The sequence below is a fragment of the Cygnus atratus genome, chromosome 5 (genome assembly GCF_013377495.2).
Source record: "Cygnus atratus isolate AKBS03 ecotype Queensland, Australia chromosome 5, CAtr_DNAZoo_HiC_assembly, whole genome shotgun sequence".
In the NCBI taxonomy this organism is placed as follows: Eukaryota; Metazoa; Chordata; class Aves; order Anseriformes; family Anatidae; genus Cygnus; species Cygnus atratus.
The window spans coordinates 5,559,275-5,578,554 of NC_066366.1; the positions used below are offsets into that span (position 1 = coordinate 5,559,275).

Here is a 19,280-nt window from a genome sequence, read left to right on the forward strand (position 1 = left end):
TCCCATAGTTAATGCCCCTGCCTCTCACCTGCTTCTCGAGGTGATGTCCCAGGATTAAAGCCACGGTCCCGCCGCCAGCTTGAGTCTTTCGGCTGGGGTCCCTTCAGATGCTTCTCTCAGCGTTGCTCTCTTTCCAATCACGTCGGGGTCACCATTTGAAGGGATGAAAGACACGGACTCCTGATGGCTCTTGAACAGAAGGCCTTTATTGCCCTTTTTTCTCCACTACATATACTTTCCCTGTAACCCCAAACGCTGTCCACGCGCCCGAATCGGTCATACCATTGGTTAGAGACCCTCAGACACGCGCCTCAATCCAGCCAGCAATTGGCCACTGCGCAAAGCTCATCTTTAACATTATAGCCAAGTTAATTTATCTTGACCTTGCTCAAGTTTTTGTTTCTACTGCTTATTTCTTCATTATCTCTAATTCAGGGATGTGTGAAACAGCGCAAAGCCACCTGCAAATTCCTTTCCCACACATTACTATCCCATCTAATTTTGGGAGAAGACTATGTGAATGTTACAGCTAATTCTATTTCCATTATGAGAAGAGAGTCAAGAAGTCAATATGCCCAGCTGAGGGAGGGAACATCAGGGATTCTTTCAGGCTGTTTTCCAGCAGGTTCCCCTGGAGCCTGAGGGATATCTGCAGGGAGCCTGGTGGGGGGCAGAGCAAAGGAGGCCTTGGACTGGGCCTCTGCTGCTGAGCTGGGCTGGGCTCCTGGGCCGCAGGGAGCTCCTGTCAACCAGGCAGCGCTGCAGAGGGACAGCTCTGCCCAGGAGCAGCTCCTCTGCACAGCACAGCAGGGCTGAGGGCACTGCCTGCAGGAGACCAGAAAAGTGGAGAGATGGGAGAGAAATATTATAGGCTGCGTTGAGTAGGAGGATGCTGAGCTCACTGAAAGAGTAATTCTCACAGCCATTAATATGGTAAGCCTCTGGCTGCAGCGCAAAACACACAAGTATCCTGGAGGGGTCTCCTGGATGTGGCACATCCCACAGCAGATCAGGCTGGAGGCACTGCTTATTTCTTTATTGCTGAGGAAGCACAAGCTCCGGAGCAGGGCTTCCATGCTGCAGGATCAGTGTCCGGGGCCTGAGGGCTCCCTTCTCGCGGGCTGGCTGCAGGCTGTGAAGCTGGGGGTGCAGACAGGGGTGCCCAGGGCTGTGGTGCAGAGCAGGGCCCCTGCTGTGCTCCAGGGGCAGTGTGCTGGGGCGGGGACTCTGCCAACTTCCAGGCTCGGCACTTAGCCTGCCCATGGCACTGAGGGGATGTCCTGGTTTTCGGCTGGGATAGGGTTAATTTTCTTCGTAGTACCTGGCATGGTGCTGCTGTGTTCTGGACTTAGGATGAGAATAGTGGTGATCAAACACCAGTATTTCGGTTATTGCAGAGCAGTGGTTAGACTAAGCCAAGCACCTTTTGGCTTCTCATGCTTTCCTGGCAGCGAGGAAGCTGGGGGTGCACAAGAAGCTGGGAAGGGACAGATCCAGGACAGCTGGCCCAGGCTGGCCAGAGGGATATTCCACTGTGTGATACTGAACAGCGATACTGGGGAAGTTGGCTGCAGTTGATGGGGCTGCTGCTGCTCAGGGTCTGGCTCTGCTTCGAACAGCAGGTGGTGAGCAACTGCATTGTAGATAACTTGCTTTGTGTGTTATTTTATCATCATCATCATCTTCCCTTTATCTTCTGTTCTATTAAACTCTCTTTATCTCTATTAAACTCCCTATCTCCACTCATGAGGTTTTTACCCTTTATTTTGTTGATTCTTTCCCCCATCCCATGGCAGGTGGGGTGAGGGGAGTGAGTGATGGCAGTCTGGTGTTCAGCTGCCTGCTGGGTTAAACCACAGCAGGGGAGAAGTTGCAGGTGGAAGGAACCACCTCCAGTAGGGCAGGGTCCTTCTGCTGTCAGGAGAGTGCTGCGTGGGGCAGGGCTGCTCATGGCTCCAGATCATTGCCAGGGCAGCGGTAGGGGTAGTTTTTCACGAGGAAGGTCAAAGCAGGAACTTCCTGAGTTGTTTTCAGTTTCCACGTCTTAGGGGAGGGGGAAGAGATGGGGCGAGAAATGGAAAAGGAGATGTCAAGTTTGAGCAGGTCTCTGAGACTCCTGAGCTGTACATTTGATCATCAGTGTTTGTGAGCAGCCTCCAAAAGTGTCTTCAGCCTTTCCTCTATCTACAGAAAACACCAGCATCAACTTCTCTGAATCCACCAGGGCTTTCTGACAGGTCCTTTTCCACCTGTGAAGATGCACATGCACCTAGGCTGTGCCCTGCAAACAGGCAGGTTTCTGAAGGGCAAAGTTTACTGCACAGAGATTGGGTTGGGGCTGTGAGCAGAAACAGGAATAAGGCATGATAAAGGGAAACAGCTACCTGAGGAAAACATCCAGGCATCAGGACTACGAACAGGGAATGAGAGAAAAGTAAAAACAGAAATCTTATCAGAAGGACAATTAATTGGAAAACTCCATGATTTTCCCTTCAATGCAGACACCTTCCTCTGAGCAGGCCTTCTCCCATCCAGGAAAGAGCTCCAGAGCTCCAGTAGAGCAGAGGTGCATCTCTCCAGCCATGTGCCCATTTCCTTCTGTAGTGCAGAGGGGCTGAGAGCAACTGGCCGGGGCCGTGGGCACTGCAAATTGTGAGGCTGGGGAATGAGTTAATTTTCACTTGATGAGATACCGTCATTAGGACATTTGGCTATTTCCTAGAGGTGTCCTTCCAAGCTGTGAGCAGGATGCAAATCTTTCCCATAGTAAGTATGCGTTATCTGAAAGCCTGATGTAGTAGTGAAGAGATGCTCCATGCAAGAACATGCCTTTGGGTTGGTGAAATGAACGATAGGTGTCCTCGGCTAGATGCAGGATGCTGAGACCTTGCTCAGGTACCTTGAGAAAGCCTGGGCATTCAGTGACTGGCAGTGGATTCCTCTGGTCTCAGCAGTGTCTTGCTTGACATTGAGGTGCTCGATTGAGTCCAGAGAAGGGCAACAAAGCTGGTGAGAGGCCTGGAGAACAAGTCATACGAGGAGCAGCTGAGGGAGCTGGGCTTGTTCAGTCTGGAGAAGAGGAGGCTCAGGGGCGACCTTATCGCTCTCTACAGGTACCTTAAAGGAGGCTGTAGAGAGGTGGGGGTTGGTCTGTTCTCCCACGTGCCTGGTGACAGGACGAGGGGGAATGGGCTAAAGTTGCACCAGGGGAGGTTTAGGTTGGATATTAGGAAGAACTTCTTTACTTAAAGGGTTGTTAGGCATTGGAATGGGCTGCCCAGGGAAGTGGTTGAGTCACCATCCCTGGAGGTCTTTAAGAGACGTTTAGATGTAGAGCTTAGTGATATGGTTTAGTGGAGGACTTGTTAGTGTTAGGTCAGAGGTTGGACTGGGTGATCTTGGAGGTCTCTTCCAACCTAGATGATTCTGTGATCTCCCCAGGGAGAGTAGTTGTATGACAAGGGTGGATAGCTTTAAACCAGAGAGTAGGTTTAGATTACACATCAGGAAGAAGTTCTTTACTCAGAGGGCACTGAGGTACTGGAACAGGTTTCCCAGAAGCTGTCAACCAGGCAGCGCTGCAGAGGGACAGCTCTGCCCAGGAGCAGCTCTTCTGCACAGCACAGCAGGGCTGAGGGCACTGCCTGCAGGAGACCAGAAAAGTGGAGAGATGGGAGAGAAATATTATAGGCTGCGTTGAGTAGGAGGATGCTGAGCTCACTGAAAGAGTAATTCTCACAGCCATTAATATGGTAAGCCTCTGGCTGCAGCGCAAAACACACAAGTATCCTGGAGGGGTCTCCTGGATGTGGCACATCCCCATCCCTCAAAGTGTTCAAGGCCAAGCTGGATGAGGCTTTGAGGATCCTGGTCTGGTAGGAGGTGTTCCTGCCCATGGCAGGGGGGTTGGAATTACCTTATCTTTTAGGTCCCTTCCAACCCAAACCATTCTGTGAATCTGCAACAGTGGTAGCTCAGCATAAGGCAGCTAAAAAGTTCACCGGTATTTTGAACTCTACACTGCTGCTGCTACAGTGCTGTCTAGAGTCAGGTTTGATAAAGCCTCAGAACAGAATGTAAATATATCCTTCAGAATATAACTTTAGTACAAGTCCGAGACTTTTTTCTGTATTAAAAGCAGTTCAGAGGCACAGAAGAGCATTGTAAATTACAAGTGTTCCAGTCAAAATAGCCTTCTATGGTCCTCAGTGACATCTTCTGATGGTGCGCACACCAAGATGCATACTTAGAGAAGTCATCTACATTCAGATTTCGCCATCTATGGGTATTAATACTGTGCATTTTCATTTTCTTGACTACCTTAAAAACATGATTTGCTGAGCAGATGATGCCAGGAGAAAAAGAAAAATCACTCAACTTCTCAGAACATCCAAATCCCCCACCTCACCCCAGTCATACCAGTACACTCATTTGCTTGTCAACAGTAACATGATCTTCCTGCATTAACCCTAAGCCCAAAAAGGAAAACATTTGCATGAACTACTCCAGTAGAAAAAGTGATTATAAAATAGAATAAGTTATTCCATCTCTAAACTTTACTTCCCATGGGAAACAGATTAAAGTGATGGATAGGATGTGATCTTCAATTTATTAATGATTTAGCACAGTCTGTGATTTCTTGTACAGAAACAAGAGCATTTGAATTCACACCAGGAACCCCGCTCACAGACTGCTGCTGCTTTCCTCTGCGATACACATATCCTTACCTTAAACTAGGCTGTAATTCATTCAAAGATATCAAACTTGGTATGTCAAAAACTCATTCCACTGAACAGCTCAGTTTTAGAGCACTTGCATGTTTAAACAGCTGCAGCATCATATGGCTCAAAGCTTTTTACTTGAGTATTGATGTTTCAAGTTCTGTTGAACTTGTATTCTACCTAATTGGCTTGTGGAGTATTACCAGGAAAGAAAATAAACTTAGTCAAACATGCAAATGTATGTGAAGGACAGGGTAGAGCATTTTGACTAATCACAGTGAAGAAGAGTTGTAACCATTTTCAAAAGCAGCTAGAAACAACTGACATTATTATTATTATTTTTTAAATTCAAAACTCACACCAAGTTCAGTCATTGGGAAGAAATCATCTTAGCGTAACTGCCATGCCAACACCATGTAGCATGCTCCTTTCCCTTTCTTCCTCTGTTTGAGATATACATCAAGTAACTACATGTAATTGTATGTATTCTTTTCAATGCTCTTCCTTAGTTCCTTTTTTGATTTCACTACAATTAATACAAGCTTTCTTTTACTAATCAACTTGCACTTTTCAAACAATTTTGCATGCATTTTTCGCATCAAGAGAAACTACACAAAGTTTTATTGCTCTTGCAGAATGGTCACCTTGGTCATCACTCTTTACATTGGAAGCAAATCAACTAAAAAGCTACTTAGATACTAATCTTTCAACTGTTTTGTTTATTCTAAACAGAATTTGGACAAGAACCTTTCAGGACATCGGACATTTATAGTCTTCCCCAACAGAAGGTAATTGCACATTAGAAATTTGTCCTGCCTGACAAGGATCTTGTAATGGGGTCCATGCAGTAGAAAGAATGAAATAGTCAAACTGCAGCACAAAATGGATTTTCTTCCTTTTACTGCAGGTTAGCATTTACATGAAACACTAGCTACCGTAGAATTTCACAAGCTACAGTATTGTACAACAGCTCATTCACTTCAGACAGAAGCATAAAAAACACATAGCATTCTCCAGAAGAACACGCCCCATCTCTACTACACTGAACTAAGTCCTGCAGTAAAGACTACCTTTTGCTATGTTCTTAAGCCTGAATACGTTCTAAGATCTACAAATACCACAATGCAAACAACAATAAAACGCTCATAAGTCAACATAAACACACAAAGGGCAGGATCTCCCTCCATTATCAAATCATAATTGTGGACATCTTCCTAGTCCCCTGCATTCTAGGAACACAAATTCCTTCCAGCCACCCTTAAGTGATGTGTTACTGACATTTCTGTATTACCAAGGCACTCAAAGTATGCTACAACCTCAACTATGATAGTTTTAAGTCCCATTCCTATTTTTCAGAGGTTGCCTGTCCAAATTCCATTAAAACAAAATAGTAGCCGCTGCACCACCTGAAATGCATAGAGATTAATGTAACTGCCAACAAACCTTTTTTTTTTTTTTGGCTTCTTTCAAGACTATCACAATTATTTCCACTCCTTTCAGCAAATAGATTGCCACAAAAAAAACAAACAAACAAACAAAAAAAACCAGGAACCTATAGAGCTAGAAGACATCCACTTCTCTGCACGTATCCACATTCTAAACACATAACATCACGATTTAATTTTCTTAAGTGTACTCCAGCAGCATAAGACAACAATTCAGGACTTCATTCCTTCTTAAAGCTTAACAAACAAACTGTCTAAAGACACCAATATACCTTAAGCTAGACCCATCCCCTCTAAAATAACCACAATAAAATATACCTAATGAACAAAGTAAGTCTAATGGAGCTTGCTTCTATATATAGCAGGCTGATGAGCTCCACCCAAAATGCTGCATCCAATAGTGGTATCATGGTGATGGAACCTCACCTGCTTGACTGACTGCTGAAAGGAAAGGGAAGGCTGGTAACAGAGGCTGTAATTAGAGAGAAGAAGGTATTAGAATCAGCTGGAGGCTCTGATAGGTGGTAGCTCCCCACCTGAGCTCATGCTCCTAAAGTAGTTGTTACTTGTTTTGTTCTAAATCTTTTTTCACTGTTCTGAGAAGAGTTATTTTCAGATCAGAAACAGCCACTGGTGCTGCATTGTAGAAAACCAGATGCTGTTATCTACAGGTGTGTTTTTGATTGTATTGTAATTTTGAACACACAATAAAACTAAAACTACAAATAAAATTAAAAAAAAAAACACATGGGGAGAGCAGCTGTGGTATGGTCCTGGGCTCAGGCTTGAGTCACTGTGAATGACTTAGGGAAGCCACTGAAGTATTGCAACCAATCATAACTTGTCATATAAGATACACCCGTCAAATGTTGAATGACCCACTGTTGAAAAAAAGTGGGTTGCATGGGCCTCCTGGCCCATTACCTGTTTTAATCGTTTTGGAGATTTCTAATGTCACAAAAGCTGACAGAAAATGTTTACACACAACCTTTTCTCCTGCATGAACAGATGCAAAAATACAATCCGAAAAAGTATCAATTGAAACGTAAACATAGCGAAGCTTTCTGAATTCTGGCAAATGTGTAACATAAAAAACAGTCCTTTAAGTCTATTACTATTAATGTCCATGACTGGGGGAGCATAATTGGAGATGGCAATCCTGGCTGAAGTGCTCACATATCTTCCATGACTTCATTAGTTTTTCTCAGATCATGTAACAGTCTCCACTTTCCATTCCTTTTCTTGATTACCAACACCAGAGAGTTCCAGGGCTAGTCGTGGGAACAATATGTCTCGCTTTAAGTTGTTAAGCAACTTGGCCTTCAGGCCTTATGTATCCTATTCCTCCTGGATCGAAGGGAAACAGATCCGGCTCCTTTTCAGGGCCTATAGGGCCTGGATCAAAAGGAATGTCCAGGTCACCAGGGGTATAACAGCAAAGGCCTGCGCTGGCTGTAGCAGTGGAGGAGCCAACGGCGTAGCAGGCAGATCAGTAAACGAGCCCGCAGCTCCCTCACTGTCTGGCAAACCACACGTTTCTGATTGTGGTCCCACATGGCTCTTTAAGGCCTCAGAGATTGCTCGCCAGGTGCCGAGCAATCCCGCCGCAACCTTGTCATTTTTAGTAGCAGAGTCCCACACCTTGACCTCAATTTGGTCCCATGTTTCAGGATTGTAAACTGTCTGATTCGTAATAAAGGGAATAAACTGGAAGGTTACCAGGACATTCTTTGTTTCTAAGGCCATATGATTCCCCATAGCGTGCAACTGCTTACCTTTGGCCCGTGAGGGGCAGTTGTGTGCGCGGGTCCACTTCTCTCAGCTTCAACTTCCTCTCAGCGACTTTCAGTACGAGCTTCTCTGAGCGGTTTGCTGAGTTTGGCCGAACCTATCTTCATGAGATGATCAGTATCCATGTTCCTGTCCTGGTCCCTGTTCTGCTAGCCTGTCCCTGTTCATTCCTTTTTTGTTTGTGTCCCTGTTCAGTGTCTTCTTGTCCCTGTTCCCTTTCTTCATGTCCCTGTTCGGGCGCCATTTGTGGCGTACTGACCACACGGACACCAGGGTTCTTTCAGGATCAGTAACTGCGACTTCTTTATTGATGACATAATTTCATCTCTCTCTTACTGAGGGCCTAACTTCATCTCTCATATTGAGGACATAACTTCATTCTCCTTGTTGCCTCCCCATATTGAGGACAGGCTCCCTTCTTATACCATTCGCCCCACAGCAGTACTTTTCCACTCACTATTCATTGGTCCACAATTTTGCCCGGCAACAGCAAACACCCAGCAACTTCCATGCCTTAACGGCTGGAGAACAAGCAACCCGAGACAGCAAGGCATCTCCTGAATCACCCTTCTTGGTTCCCTCTAAACTCTTTACACTCCTCATGGCCTCATCGTTACGAGTCCAATGTTATCACCAACCATGGGGCTTGTCGACCCCCATGGCCACACTCCCACACTGAGGAAAGGGGCTCTGCGTGACACTGACTCAAGTAGGTAATGTATTTCAGGAACAGAGCTGTTATATGTGGCTCTGAGCCTCTCTCTTTTTTGGCAGCCCATGTAATGGAGCACTGAATTATGTTTTGGTAGTGATTCCTCTGCTTTTGAAATCAGGTACGGAAAGCTGGTATTAACAAAGAATTTTAAAAGAGTGTTGATGTATTTGTTCTCTGGTCTTCCATAGTCAGTAATTAAGTAGCACAGGAGACTGAATGTATTTTTCTTTCAGTCTTCCTACAAGTTACATAAAATACAAGCATTCTAAAAACAAGCACATCAAATCCATTATGTCCTTTTTGTATCACTGTCTACAGCTTGGCACACTGTGGTGTTATTCCTGACATTCTGTCCTTCCCCATAGGTTTGATTAGTTTTTCTTCCTCCTTACAAAGATGTGTCTGTGTGATATGGGCATGTTTTTATTTTAAATAAGCAGTTTTGAACCTTATGGCATGGCCTTGGACTTCTAAGACTTGTATTTTCTTTTAATTTGACTTCAGTGTCTGTCACAAAATTTATGCTCCTGTCCAAGGCCCTGTAGAGGAATAATGATACTTAGTCTCTCAGTCTCTCTCTCTTTTCTTTTTCTTTTTCTTTTTCTTTTTCTTTTTCTTTTTTTTTTTTCTTTTTCTTTTCTTTTCCTTTTTCATAGCAATCTGAAGTCCATAGATACTAAACAAGTTGGTAATGCTGCTTTGTCACTAAATACAAGTTTGACCTAGTGGATAGGAAGAAAGTAAGAAGTAATTTCTGTTCCCCCAGACACACTTGCTAGCCGTCATTCATCTTTCTTTCCCCCTTTCGCTGGTTCCTTGCCCTGCTCTTGTTCCTTGCCCTTTCCCTTGTTCCTTGCCCTGCTCTAATTGTCTCTTTGCTGGTATTTTGTAATACAGACCATGGACTGTAACTGTGACAAAGTACAGCCACAAATGCAGAGCCAATCAGCACTCCCTCTTCCTGGGTGTACTGGCGTTGCGACACAGTCTACCTGCAATCTTGTGCAGAGCGGGCCTGGGCGCCGAGTGGCGGCAGTCCCGGCCCTGGGGAGCGGGACCAGGGCCCCGCAGCGGCACCGGCGTGCCCCAGCCGCTAGGGGAAGCGGGCCTGGTCCCCTGGCATGCCTCGTCGAGCGGGCGCTGAGCACCGCGGGGCGGAACCCGGCGGCGTAGGCTGGCACGGGGGGCCGGGCCGGGCAGCGGGCGGAGCCGAGCCGTGTCTAGCCGGCGGGCCGAGCGCAACCGGGAGCTGCTGCCATGGAGGCGCTGGCGGTGAGGGGCCAGCAGCCGGCGCGCGGGGCGGGGGGGGGCGCGTGTGTGGGTCCGTTCCCTGAGCTCCTGTCCTTCTCCCCGCAGGAGGCTCCCGTGGCCGTCGCCGTGGCCGTGGTGGCTGCGTCGGCCCTGCTGCTGCTGCTGCTGAGGGGGGTGGGCCGGGGGGCGAGCCGCCCCGTCACCCTGCGGGACCCGCACGCCAAGTACGCGCTGCCGCTGGTGGGCAAGGAGGTGAGCGGCGGCTCGGCCGCATGACGGGGCTGAGGGGCCGCGGGCGGGTCGGTGAGGACGGTGGGGGCTGAGGGGCCGTGGGTCACGGGCTTCCTGAGCTTCGGGGGCAGCAGCGGCTCCCGCAGCCGCACTGCCGGGTTTCCCCACGGTAGAGCTTAGGGATTCCCCCTAAAAACGTTTGTGCCAACGCTGTGGTGTTAGGGCTGTTCCAGAAGGGCGAGCTCATGTCTTTGTGTATTTAAGTCCTCCTTTAGAGCCGTGTTGCTCCCTTGACTTGTGCCCATCAGTGAGAAGTAGCTCCATCAGCCGGTGCTTCTGCGTGTCCCATCCTGCCTGATCTTTGGCCATAAATTATGAAACGTTCCAAATGGCCTTGGGCAATAGAGGGCTCACAGATCTTGTTTATGTAAAGATGCTGTAAGGATTGCACAGTCAGGCAAAAGTCACTCCTTGTGGAATTAAAGGGAGAAAGCCTTTGGTTCTAAAACTTCTGAGCTGTTTAAAGTTCATTTGGAATGCCCTTTACGCTTCCCTTCCTAGCACTCGGCTTGCATACTAACCAAGAACAGGATTACTGAGGCACATTGTGTTGAGTGGAATTTGAGATTCACAGCAGGGGTGATGCTGAATTCGTTCTGATTTTCTTTTTTTTTAATTATTTTTTTTTTAATAGGAAGTCAGTCATGATACTAAGAAATTCCGGTTTGGGCTACCTTCACCAGATCATATATTAGGACTGCCTGTAGGTAAATATCAAAAACATTTAGTTACATGTTATTTCTGATTTTTTAGGATTTTTATGAGTTTTAAATGTGTCCTCATAGTTCATGGATTTCTGTTTGCGAATTTAGTGCTCATCAAAGGATGGAGTTAAAAGCTGCATCTGAAAGGAGCTGTGTCAGAGAGAAATGTCAGGCTGAGAGTCTTATTTCAGATTTTCTGTGTGCGCTTTGTCCTGCTTGTATTAAATTGTGTGGTGTAGTTTAGATACAAACAGTGAAACTGAACTGGGTCTGAGGAAACTGACCACTGTTCAGGATGTAGGCAGAAAATGTATCTGTGGAGGTTTTTTTGATACTACTTATTTGTGTTCTACCTTTTCTCTCTGGTGTCTTCAGTTTGTCAACTGCCCTCATGGTGGTTTTTTTTTTTTTTTTTTTTTTTTTTTTTTGACAAATATGGTAATACTCATAGATGAGGAATAGAAAAACTCTTCTGCCTGGAAAGCCTGTAACTATCGTATGCAAAGCCAAGGGGAAAATATAACTCCTGTATATATGGAAGGTGTTGCAATGTTCAGAGCCGTTTCTGTGCATGCACTTAACTGTGATTTACCTCCACATGCGTGTACAACTTTGGCTTGCTTTCTGTGGTAGGAGATTCATTTCAGACTAGGACTGGCACTGTCTTCTTTCCTGTACCCTGCAAAACTGATGGCATTGAACCTTGGACCTTGAATTAATGGTAATCTGGGCAGGGGAAGGTGTCCCTCACTGGTCTGCAGATGTGGCCCTGTTTGTTTTGTTCTGTGTTTGGCAGCTTCCCTTGAGTCAAGGTCTTACCAGTTGTGTGCTGTGAGCATGTTCTTCCTGCGTGCTGCCTGCCAAGGGTAGCAGTTTCTTCAGGTTCTCTACAGGCTTCAATTGGGAAAATGTAATTCAACTATCCGCATTAACTAGACAAATGAATTGGGACATGTTCTGGAATGTTTGTGTTTATTCAGAGTTTTTTAAGAGTTTTTAAGAATTTTAATATTTAAAAATTTAATTTATTCTGATTTTTTTTAAAAGAACTGCAATAAATTCTTAAGAATTTAAGAATACGATTCTGGAACTGTATGTACCTGGGAGATTCCTGCTTTTTACCAGGATCATTTTACTAAAAGTGAAGTATTTCTGCTAGCCCTGTTCCTGCTTTTTGTTTTTACATACAGCCCTCTACATTAATGCTGTTTGGCTGGGGAGACAACCCTTGGCAAGGAGTTCCAGTTGTCTTAACAAGCAGAAAGAAATCAGTACCTTCTGATTCGTGGAGCATGAAGTTGGCCAAAATGCTTTCAGTGGAAGCTGCAGCAGTTAGGGAGGCAGGAGTTATGGAGGAGGAATGTGGGCCAGAAGCTTTATTCTTGATAAATTATTGCAGAATCTTTGGGAAATTTGCTCTGAGAAATTGCTGCGATTAAACCACGATATGAATTTATTGTTCAGTGTGAACAGATGTATCCTTATTTTCACTTCATTAATGAAAATGTGAACAGCAGAATCCAAGATATAGACAGCACTTGAGAATGAGCGACAAACTTTCTATAGTTTAATATAAATTTCCTTTTTTTCCTTGTGTCTTATCCTTTCTTCTGTAACATAGTGGCTCTCCTCAGTTACCTTGTGCTCCAGAAATCCTAAACTCTTGCTGAAAAAAGAAAAGGGCTCTCTGCTGACACCTGTAAAGCCGAGTAGCTGCAAATCCTGCATTTTTATGAGCTAAATACCAAACCTATATATGGAAAAGAAAATCCTATAAAGTAGGTGCTGTCTTCTGACTAGCTGTGTAAACTGGAGAAAAACTGTAGGAGTTACAACTATGAAGGAGATTAGTTTTTTCAACAACACAGATCTGGTGTTAATACGTAAAAACACAAGATAACACAAAATAACATCAATTGGGGAAAGCCAAACCTTCCATCCTAGACAACTTTTTTTTTTTGTTATCTATAGTGGCCTTTGTGTTTCAACTAATATCTCCTTGGGATGAAGCTAAGAAAGATCTACCACATAGTCCAGCAGTAGTTTGCTGTGCATGTAGAAATGTACGCACTCTTCGTGTTGTGTGAGAACACATATGCATGATGTATGCCATGACAGCAATAATGTGCCATGAAAATAATAATGGATCGTGCAGCTATTTAAATATTATTATTTTTCTGACTAGATTCAGAGTTTAAATAAGAGACTAAATGTTTTATACAGCATTTACATTGTACAGATTTTCTCCATCATTGCTTGTGCTTAGTGGCTTACAATTAGTGGCTTACAATACCTGCTTCTCTGTTTTGTCTTGTCCGCCAGGCCTGAGAAAAATTTGAAACCAAGAGATGAAAAAATAAATAATTGGATTGTAATTCTTTCTCCTAGGCCAACATGTTTACGTTTCTGCAAAAATCAATGGTAATCTGGTGATCCGAGCCTATACCCCAGTTTCCAGTGATGAGACAAAAGGTTATGTTGATTTAATTATAAAGGTAATTTTTTTTTCTTTAATATAGATAAATTGCTAACTGGAAGGAAGGAAAGCACTTCATTTTAGTGAAATGTAGAGTTTATTTTGATTGGTCTTCTTTCAAATAGGATAATTGCACAGCAAACCCATTTCCCGTTATCCTTGAATAATGAGTTGTATCTTGTATATCTGCTGTATGTCAGACAGAAATAGTGGAGGCAGGGGAGATGGAGAAGGGAGATGGAGGATCAATCCTTTGGCAGTACTGTACGAACTTCCCTGGTATTTTTTGTGTGGCAATGAACAAAGAGCAATCACTCCGCCTGAAGCCGCCTTATGCTGTTACTAGCACTTACTGCTAATAGCTGTAAGAAGAAACAAGTCAATCAGAACTGTCTTCCGTGATCCTAGAGAGATTACAATTATAAGTCTGTAAGCAACAGAAGTTGTACTAATGGGCTTATTAAGAAAATGGGGATATAGAAACAGAGGAAATCCTTTAAGCTAGGGAATGCAGGATGATTTGATCCCAGGATTTCTGGATTTTCTAATCCTTTTCTAAGACAGAGTTTGTCCTTAGGCAAAAATCACGACTTTTTTTGTGTTCTCTGTTCTTCATGTTACATGTATAGTGAATTGTTATTAACTACTTAAAGGTTGTCACGTGCTAGCACATGGCTGAAATATCTGGGAAAGTTACAACAAGAAAAGATGCAGCAATGCTATTTTCAGAAGAAGTGATTACAAAAATGGGGTAACATACGGTTCTTGTTAGAGGATAGTGAAATGAGGGCATCAGTGCGTAATCTGCTTGCCACCTGTTCTTACTAGCCTGGCTGTTTGCAGTGAGCATTAGAACATGTGGCATGAGAGAGCATTTCACCTATTTTGGCTGCTTCCTTTTGCGGGGCACAACAGATAACTGAGAACTGTCTCAATCTCTCTTTCAGATGCTAAATTTCAGACCTACAATACAGTAGTCTTCAGTCTTTATTGCCTGCATGAAAGCTAATGGTTGATGTCATAGAAATGATTGTTTTTATAGGTCTACTACAAAAACGTGAATCCCAAGTTCCCAGAAGGTGGGAAGATGTCCCAGTACCTAGATGACATGAAGATTGGAGATGTTATTGACTTCAGAGGGCCAAATGGACTCCTTGTCTATAAAGGGTCAGGTACTGTTACATGAAGAAGAGAGAACAAAAGGGAGGAACTTTTATTAGTTATTCTCAGAGATATTTTATAAACCTTGATAACTTTGTAGAGGGGCAGTTTTGAAAAGTGAGAAAATCCACCTCTCCTGATCTTGACCATGAGCCCGTCAGAGTTGATTATGATGGGAAAGGGTACTTAGTGTTTAACAGAGTAATAGCTGTTTGTTGTCTTGCTCCTGGGACCACGTAATTAAATCTGGAAAATCTAATAGTGCATTATATCATTAGGAAGACTGCACTGCAAACACCTCAGACATACATACGAGAGATGTTCCAGATGCAAGGGAGGTTGTGGCCTAAAATGCCACAAGATTCTGAGAATCTCAGTGTTGTTACTGAACAACCCACTGACTGTTAGCCAGCTCCGTTTCATTATTAAACCAGGTCTGAGCTGACTGGGAGGAAGCTGTATGTTCAGAGAAGTAATCCTCTTTCAAGATGCAAGTATAAGACCAAAGGATTTTACATTGATCTTGACTAAGAGGGACCTTGCACTTAAAATTCCTGCTTCAGGGGGATCAGTGCTCAGCACTTCTCTGGATCATTACCTTTTATGATGAATAATACACTGATGAATCTGTTATATCTCAGAGGAAATGGGTGAAGAATGTTTTGCAAATGTTCCTTTCTGTGCTGCTACTGTTCTTTGCTTTCAAGAGCAAAGTAGCTAGGAAGGCTTGTTAGTAGTTACAGATTTTGTGAAAGATAATTGGAATATGTCAAGTGCCTTTCACATATGATACTTCTATGGGCTTTTCACTTGGCTTGTCTCTCAGAAATCAATACAAATTATCTGATTTTGTGACAGTTTTGAAGTAATGGCATACCCAGGTGTAGAGCAATCAGCAAAGTCTTAACACAGTACTAGAAGGCAGTCACCTAGCTGACTGCAAGTGTCATGAAGGTCGCTTTAACTGAAAATGAATTACAGAAATGAAGTGGATGATGCAAGTATGCAAGGCTCCATCTTTGCAGCAACTTGCGTGATGCTGGTTTAATACAACTCTGTTGAATGTAGACGCGGAAGTGGCTTGATCTGTGGTGCAAATGAGGATGACGATTGCCTAAGAAACCTGCTTCTCTGTATGGGCTGGGGTTACCTTTATCTGCCACTAACTTCCATAGTTGCTGAGTGGTCTAGCCAGTGATGTGGGAATCTATTATAAATGCTGCTGGGTAGCAGGGAAGGAGTAAATCACTTGCTCAAAGCTAGGAGTTTAGATAGACAAAGAGGTTTCTATTCGCGCTGAGTGTTGTGCTAAGCACGTTTAGATCTGTCCTAATTAATTGGTAGGCTGTCAGAATATGTCCCCATGGAATTTGTATCCATTTTTGTTTAGGAGTTAATGTACCTATAGATGTTGAATATTTCTTCTAGGTACCTTTCTTATCAAGCCTGATAAGAAGTCTGAAGCACAGAAGAAGTTTGCGAAGCACCTTGGGATGATAGCTGGAGGAACAGGTAAAACTACTTTCATTATATAGAGTGTCACTCTAGAGAATGAAGAGGTCTTCATGGATGCTTGTGAGGAGTATAAAACACTCTGTACTTTGATAGCAAAGCGCTCCCATTGTCACAGTCCGAGCTGCTCGCTAACACTGCTTGCACTGCTGCATGGGTTTGACATTTAGGTCCACTGGGTTTAAGGAACACGTTTTTAGTTTGCCTTTACTTTCTCACGGTTATAGTTTGCCAGTCATAGGCAAACATAGGCAGTAAATTACATTAATCTCCCTATGTTGAGTCTCTTTTGTCTGTGACGATGATTGGTGAGTGATCTCCTTGTCCTTATCTCAACCCTTGAACCCTTTCCATCTTATTTTTTTCCCCTCCCCTTTGAGGAGGGGGAGTGAGAGAGTGGTTGTGGTGGAGTTCAGCTGCCCAGCTAGGTAAAATTGCTACACTGAGCTCGAGTGTCAATAACAAAAACTATTTTAGGAGAACATCCTGAGGGTTAAATTACTGGATGTGATAGAGAATGCTGAAGAGGAAAGCCCCAAATCCAAGTACTGTGGTTTTGTTCTCATTTTTAAACTTGTAATAAACTCTGTAATAACAAAAAGCCCCAACCTCTGCATTTGGCATGGATTAAAAATTCAGAGGTTTGTAGCCCTGTGCAAACTAAGCTCCCACCGAAGACTGAGGGAAGATAGCAATAATATTGAAACTGCAGCCTTATGCGGGTTGAAAGAAAGACCTGTTTTTTAACTACTTTGTTTTGAACAGGGATAACTCCTATGTTGCAGCTGATACGTCATATCACAAATGATCCTAAGGACTCTACAAAATGTTACCTTCTCTTTGCTAATCAGGTGAGCATACTGTCCCATCTGTTTGTCCTTCATTAATGGTATAACTTTTCTGTTGGCCTCTGAGTTTTTGAAATTGACGTGACATTGAGAAAATACTGCTCTGCATACTTCATATTCTTCAAGTTTCTCTTTGATCTGTAATTTCAGCCAACCATGTATGACAAATGATATGATCTGAGGTGGCATATTTAAAATGATCAGTATAGGTGGGAGCAGGAAGTGTTTGTTATGTAAGTTCTTATTATGCTGTCTTGGGGTCAAGTGATTTACGGAGAAAGGGAATCAAAAAATTAGATATAAGTATATATAAATACAGCATGGTGCTGCTGTGGTTCTGATGCTCTTTTACTTGTTTTGAAGATGGCACTGCATAGTTCCACCTATACTCCATAATTCCTGTGTTGGAATAAACAGTGTGAACAGAGCCTTGTCCCTCTGCTCAACTTACTCCTTCACTGATTTCAATGAAACATGATTTTGTTCTGTTAATCTGTTTCTACTGATTCACCATGCTGTATTTGCCAGGGTCAGACAAATCCAGCTGTGATTTTAGCCTGGCTTCAAAAGTTGTTCAAATTGCTATCTTTAAAATTGTGTTTAGGTGACTATTAAGTCTCATAGTTTGTTGCTTTTTGTCAGAAGCCAGTACTGATAATAGCCTATCATGTAAGGGGAAGAAAAAACACTTTGTTTGAATGAGTTATCATTGCATTTGTCTTGTTGCATGCTAGATAAGCTCACATCAGAGGTCATCTTGAGATGGTTTGGAGTTAAACAGCAATCTTATTTTGCAGACAGAAAAAGATATATTGCTAAGAGCTGAGCTGGAAGACATTGCCAAGAGGCACCCTGATCAGTTCACAGTATGGTATACCCTGGACAGGCCTCCACAAGGTAGGCCACTGGTACACACTGGAAACATCTTTACTCCTCATTGTCTAACTGTCACAGTTTCACTCTTGTGAAAACTGCTGCTGTTTTTGTAACCCCAGTATTCTTCTCCTGGTGTATCAGCTTAAAGCACATGCTTCTAAAAGTGGAAATAGAATTATTTTTTCCATTTGGCTCACTTAAAGTGGCAGAATCATTAAATATTACTCCCTGAAATCATTTAGTATTTCTTTCACTTTTTTTTAAAACTCTTAACTACACCGCAGAACTTCTGTCATCATCAAGCTTCTGCCACCTCACCACTGAATTTCTTTTCCTGTTTTTTCTGAATGTGTTGAGTGGCACAGGTCTCAGTACCTGTCCCAGTATGACTGCCCTGGGTGACCTCTCTCCACCGGAAAATCTTATTCTTTCTGTTTATTCCTACCTGATAGGTTTAAAAGAAATTAGCTATCTTTTATTCACAGACCTTCATGTGTGAAGGTCTGCATAAACCCGTTTCAACCAGATTCTTGTTATCCACATGCTTGTTGTCCCCTTCAAAAGGGACCACTAGGTTTTAAGCTCAGAGATTTGACCCTATCTTTGCTTGCAGTGATTGTGGCATAACTTTGCTGAATCTTCAGCTGCTTTTTGAGTACAACGTATGCAGTTAGCTTTTTTAGCCTTCAGACTGTACAGAGAGTTGAATTAATAGTTTGATTTCTTTGTTTCAGACTGGAAGTACAGTTCTGGCTTCATCACCGCAGACATGATTAAAACCCACCTCCCTTCCCCTGGCAGTGACACGCTCATTCTCATGTGCGGGCCACCACCCATGATTCAGTTTGCGTGTCAGCCCAACCTGGACAAACTCGGCCATCCCAAGAGCAACACGTTTTCTTATTAACGATGATGTCATCCAATACCTTTTCTTGAGTAAGTACTGCATATTTTCCTACAGGAACAACTGGTATGTAACTGGGCAGTATTTCTGTGTGTGTTTTTTAACTGTATAATTTAATTTCTGTGGTTTTTAACTTCATAATTGTCTATTTTAATATTACAAGGCTGAGAAATGATGTGGGAAGTAATTTAGTCTAAGCTTGCAAGTTAGTTTGAAATGTTACATCTCTAGTTCTTAGGAAAAAAAAGAAGAGTGTAATTGGAGAGGTAGGACAGAGATAAAATGACTTGTTTGTTAATATGGATATGGAATTTGGGAGGGGGCTATGAAACTGGACTAGGATGACATGAATGCTCAGCAGGTAATTCATTTAGTTGAGCCCGGTGAAGGGGAGAACAAAGAACAGTCTTTTTTCAAACTCCTGGTTTGCAGCCATTTACCAGGGTTTAAGCAAAATGGCAGTGTGCCACTGAAAAAGTGTTTAAACAGAATTTGGATAACACATCAATTGCTTGTTACTGTAGCGGAAATTCTCGTTAGTCTGACATTTATTCAGGATTATATAACTTCACGCTGTCTTCTAAT

The 19,280-nt window shown here is 43.4% G+C and overlaps 1 protein-coding gene across 3 annotated transcripts in view; it reads left to right on the top strand.

Moving 5' to 3' along the window:
• Window positions 1–9,788: 9,788 nt before the first annotated feature.
• Window positions 9,789–19,280, top strand: part of LOC118249820 (NADH-cytochrome b5 reductase 2) — a 30,215-nt gene continuing 20,723 nt past the window's right edge. For all 3 annotated transcript variants that reach the window (XM_035550198.2, XM_035550197.2, XM_035550196.2), the window contains exons 1-9: window positions 9,789–9,944; window positions 10,029–10,175; window positions 10,849–10,921; window positions 13,307–13,413; window positions 14,437–14,566; window positions 15,984–16,067; window positions 16,833–16,918; window positions 17,713–17,812; window positions 18,526–18,727. In XM_035550198.2, the coding sequence (XP_035406091.1) occupies window positions 9,930–9,944; window positions 10,029–10,175; window positions 10,849–10,921; window positions 13,307–13,413; window positions 14,437–14,566; window positions 15,984–16,067; window positions 16,833–16,918; window positions 17,713–17,812; window positions 18,526–18,698 (915 nt within the window). In that variant the 5' untranslated portion in view covers window positions 9,789–9,929 and the 3' untranslated portion in view covers window positions 18,699–18,727. The remainder of the gene's footprint in view (window positions 9,945–10,028; window positions 10,176–10,848; window positions 10,922–13,306; window positions 13,414–14,436; window positions 14,567–15,983; window positions 16,068–16,832; window positions 16,919–17,712; window positions 17,813–18,525; window positions 18,728–19,280) is intronic.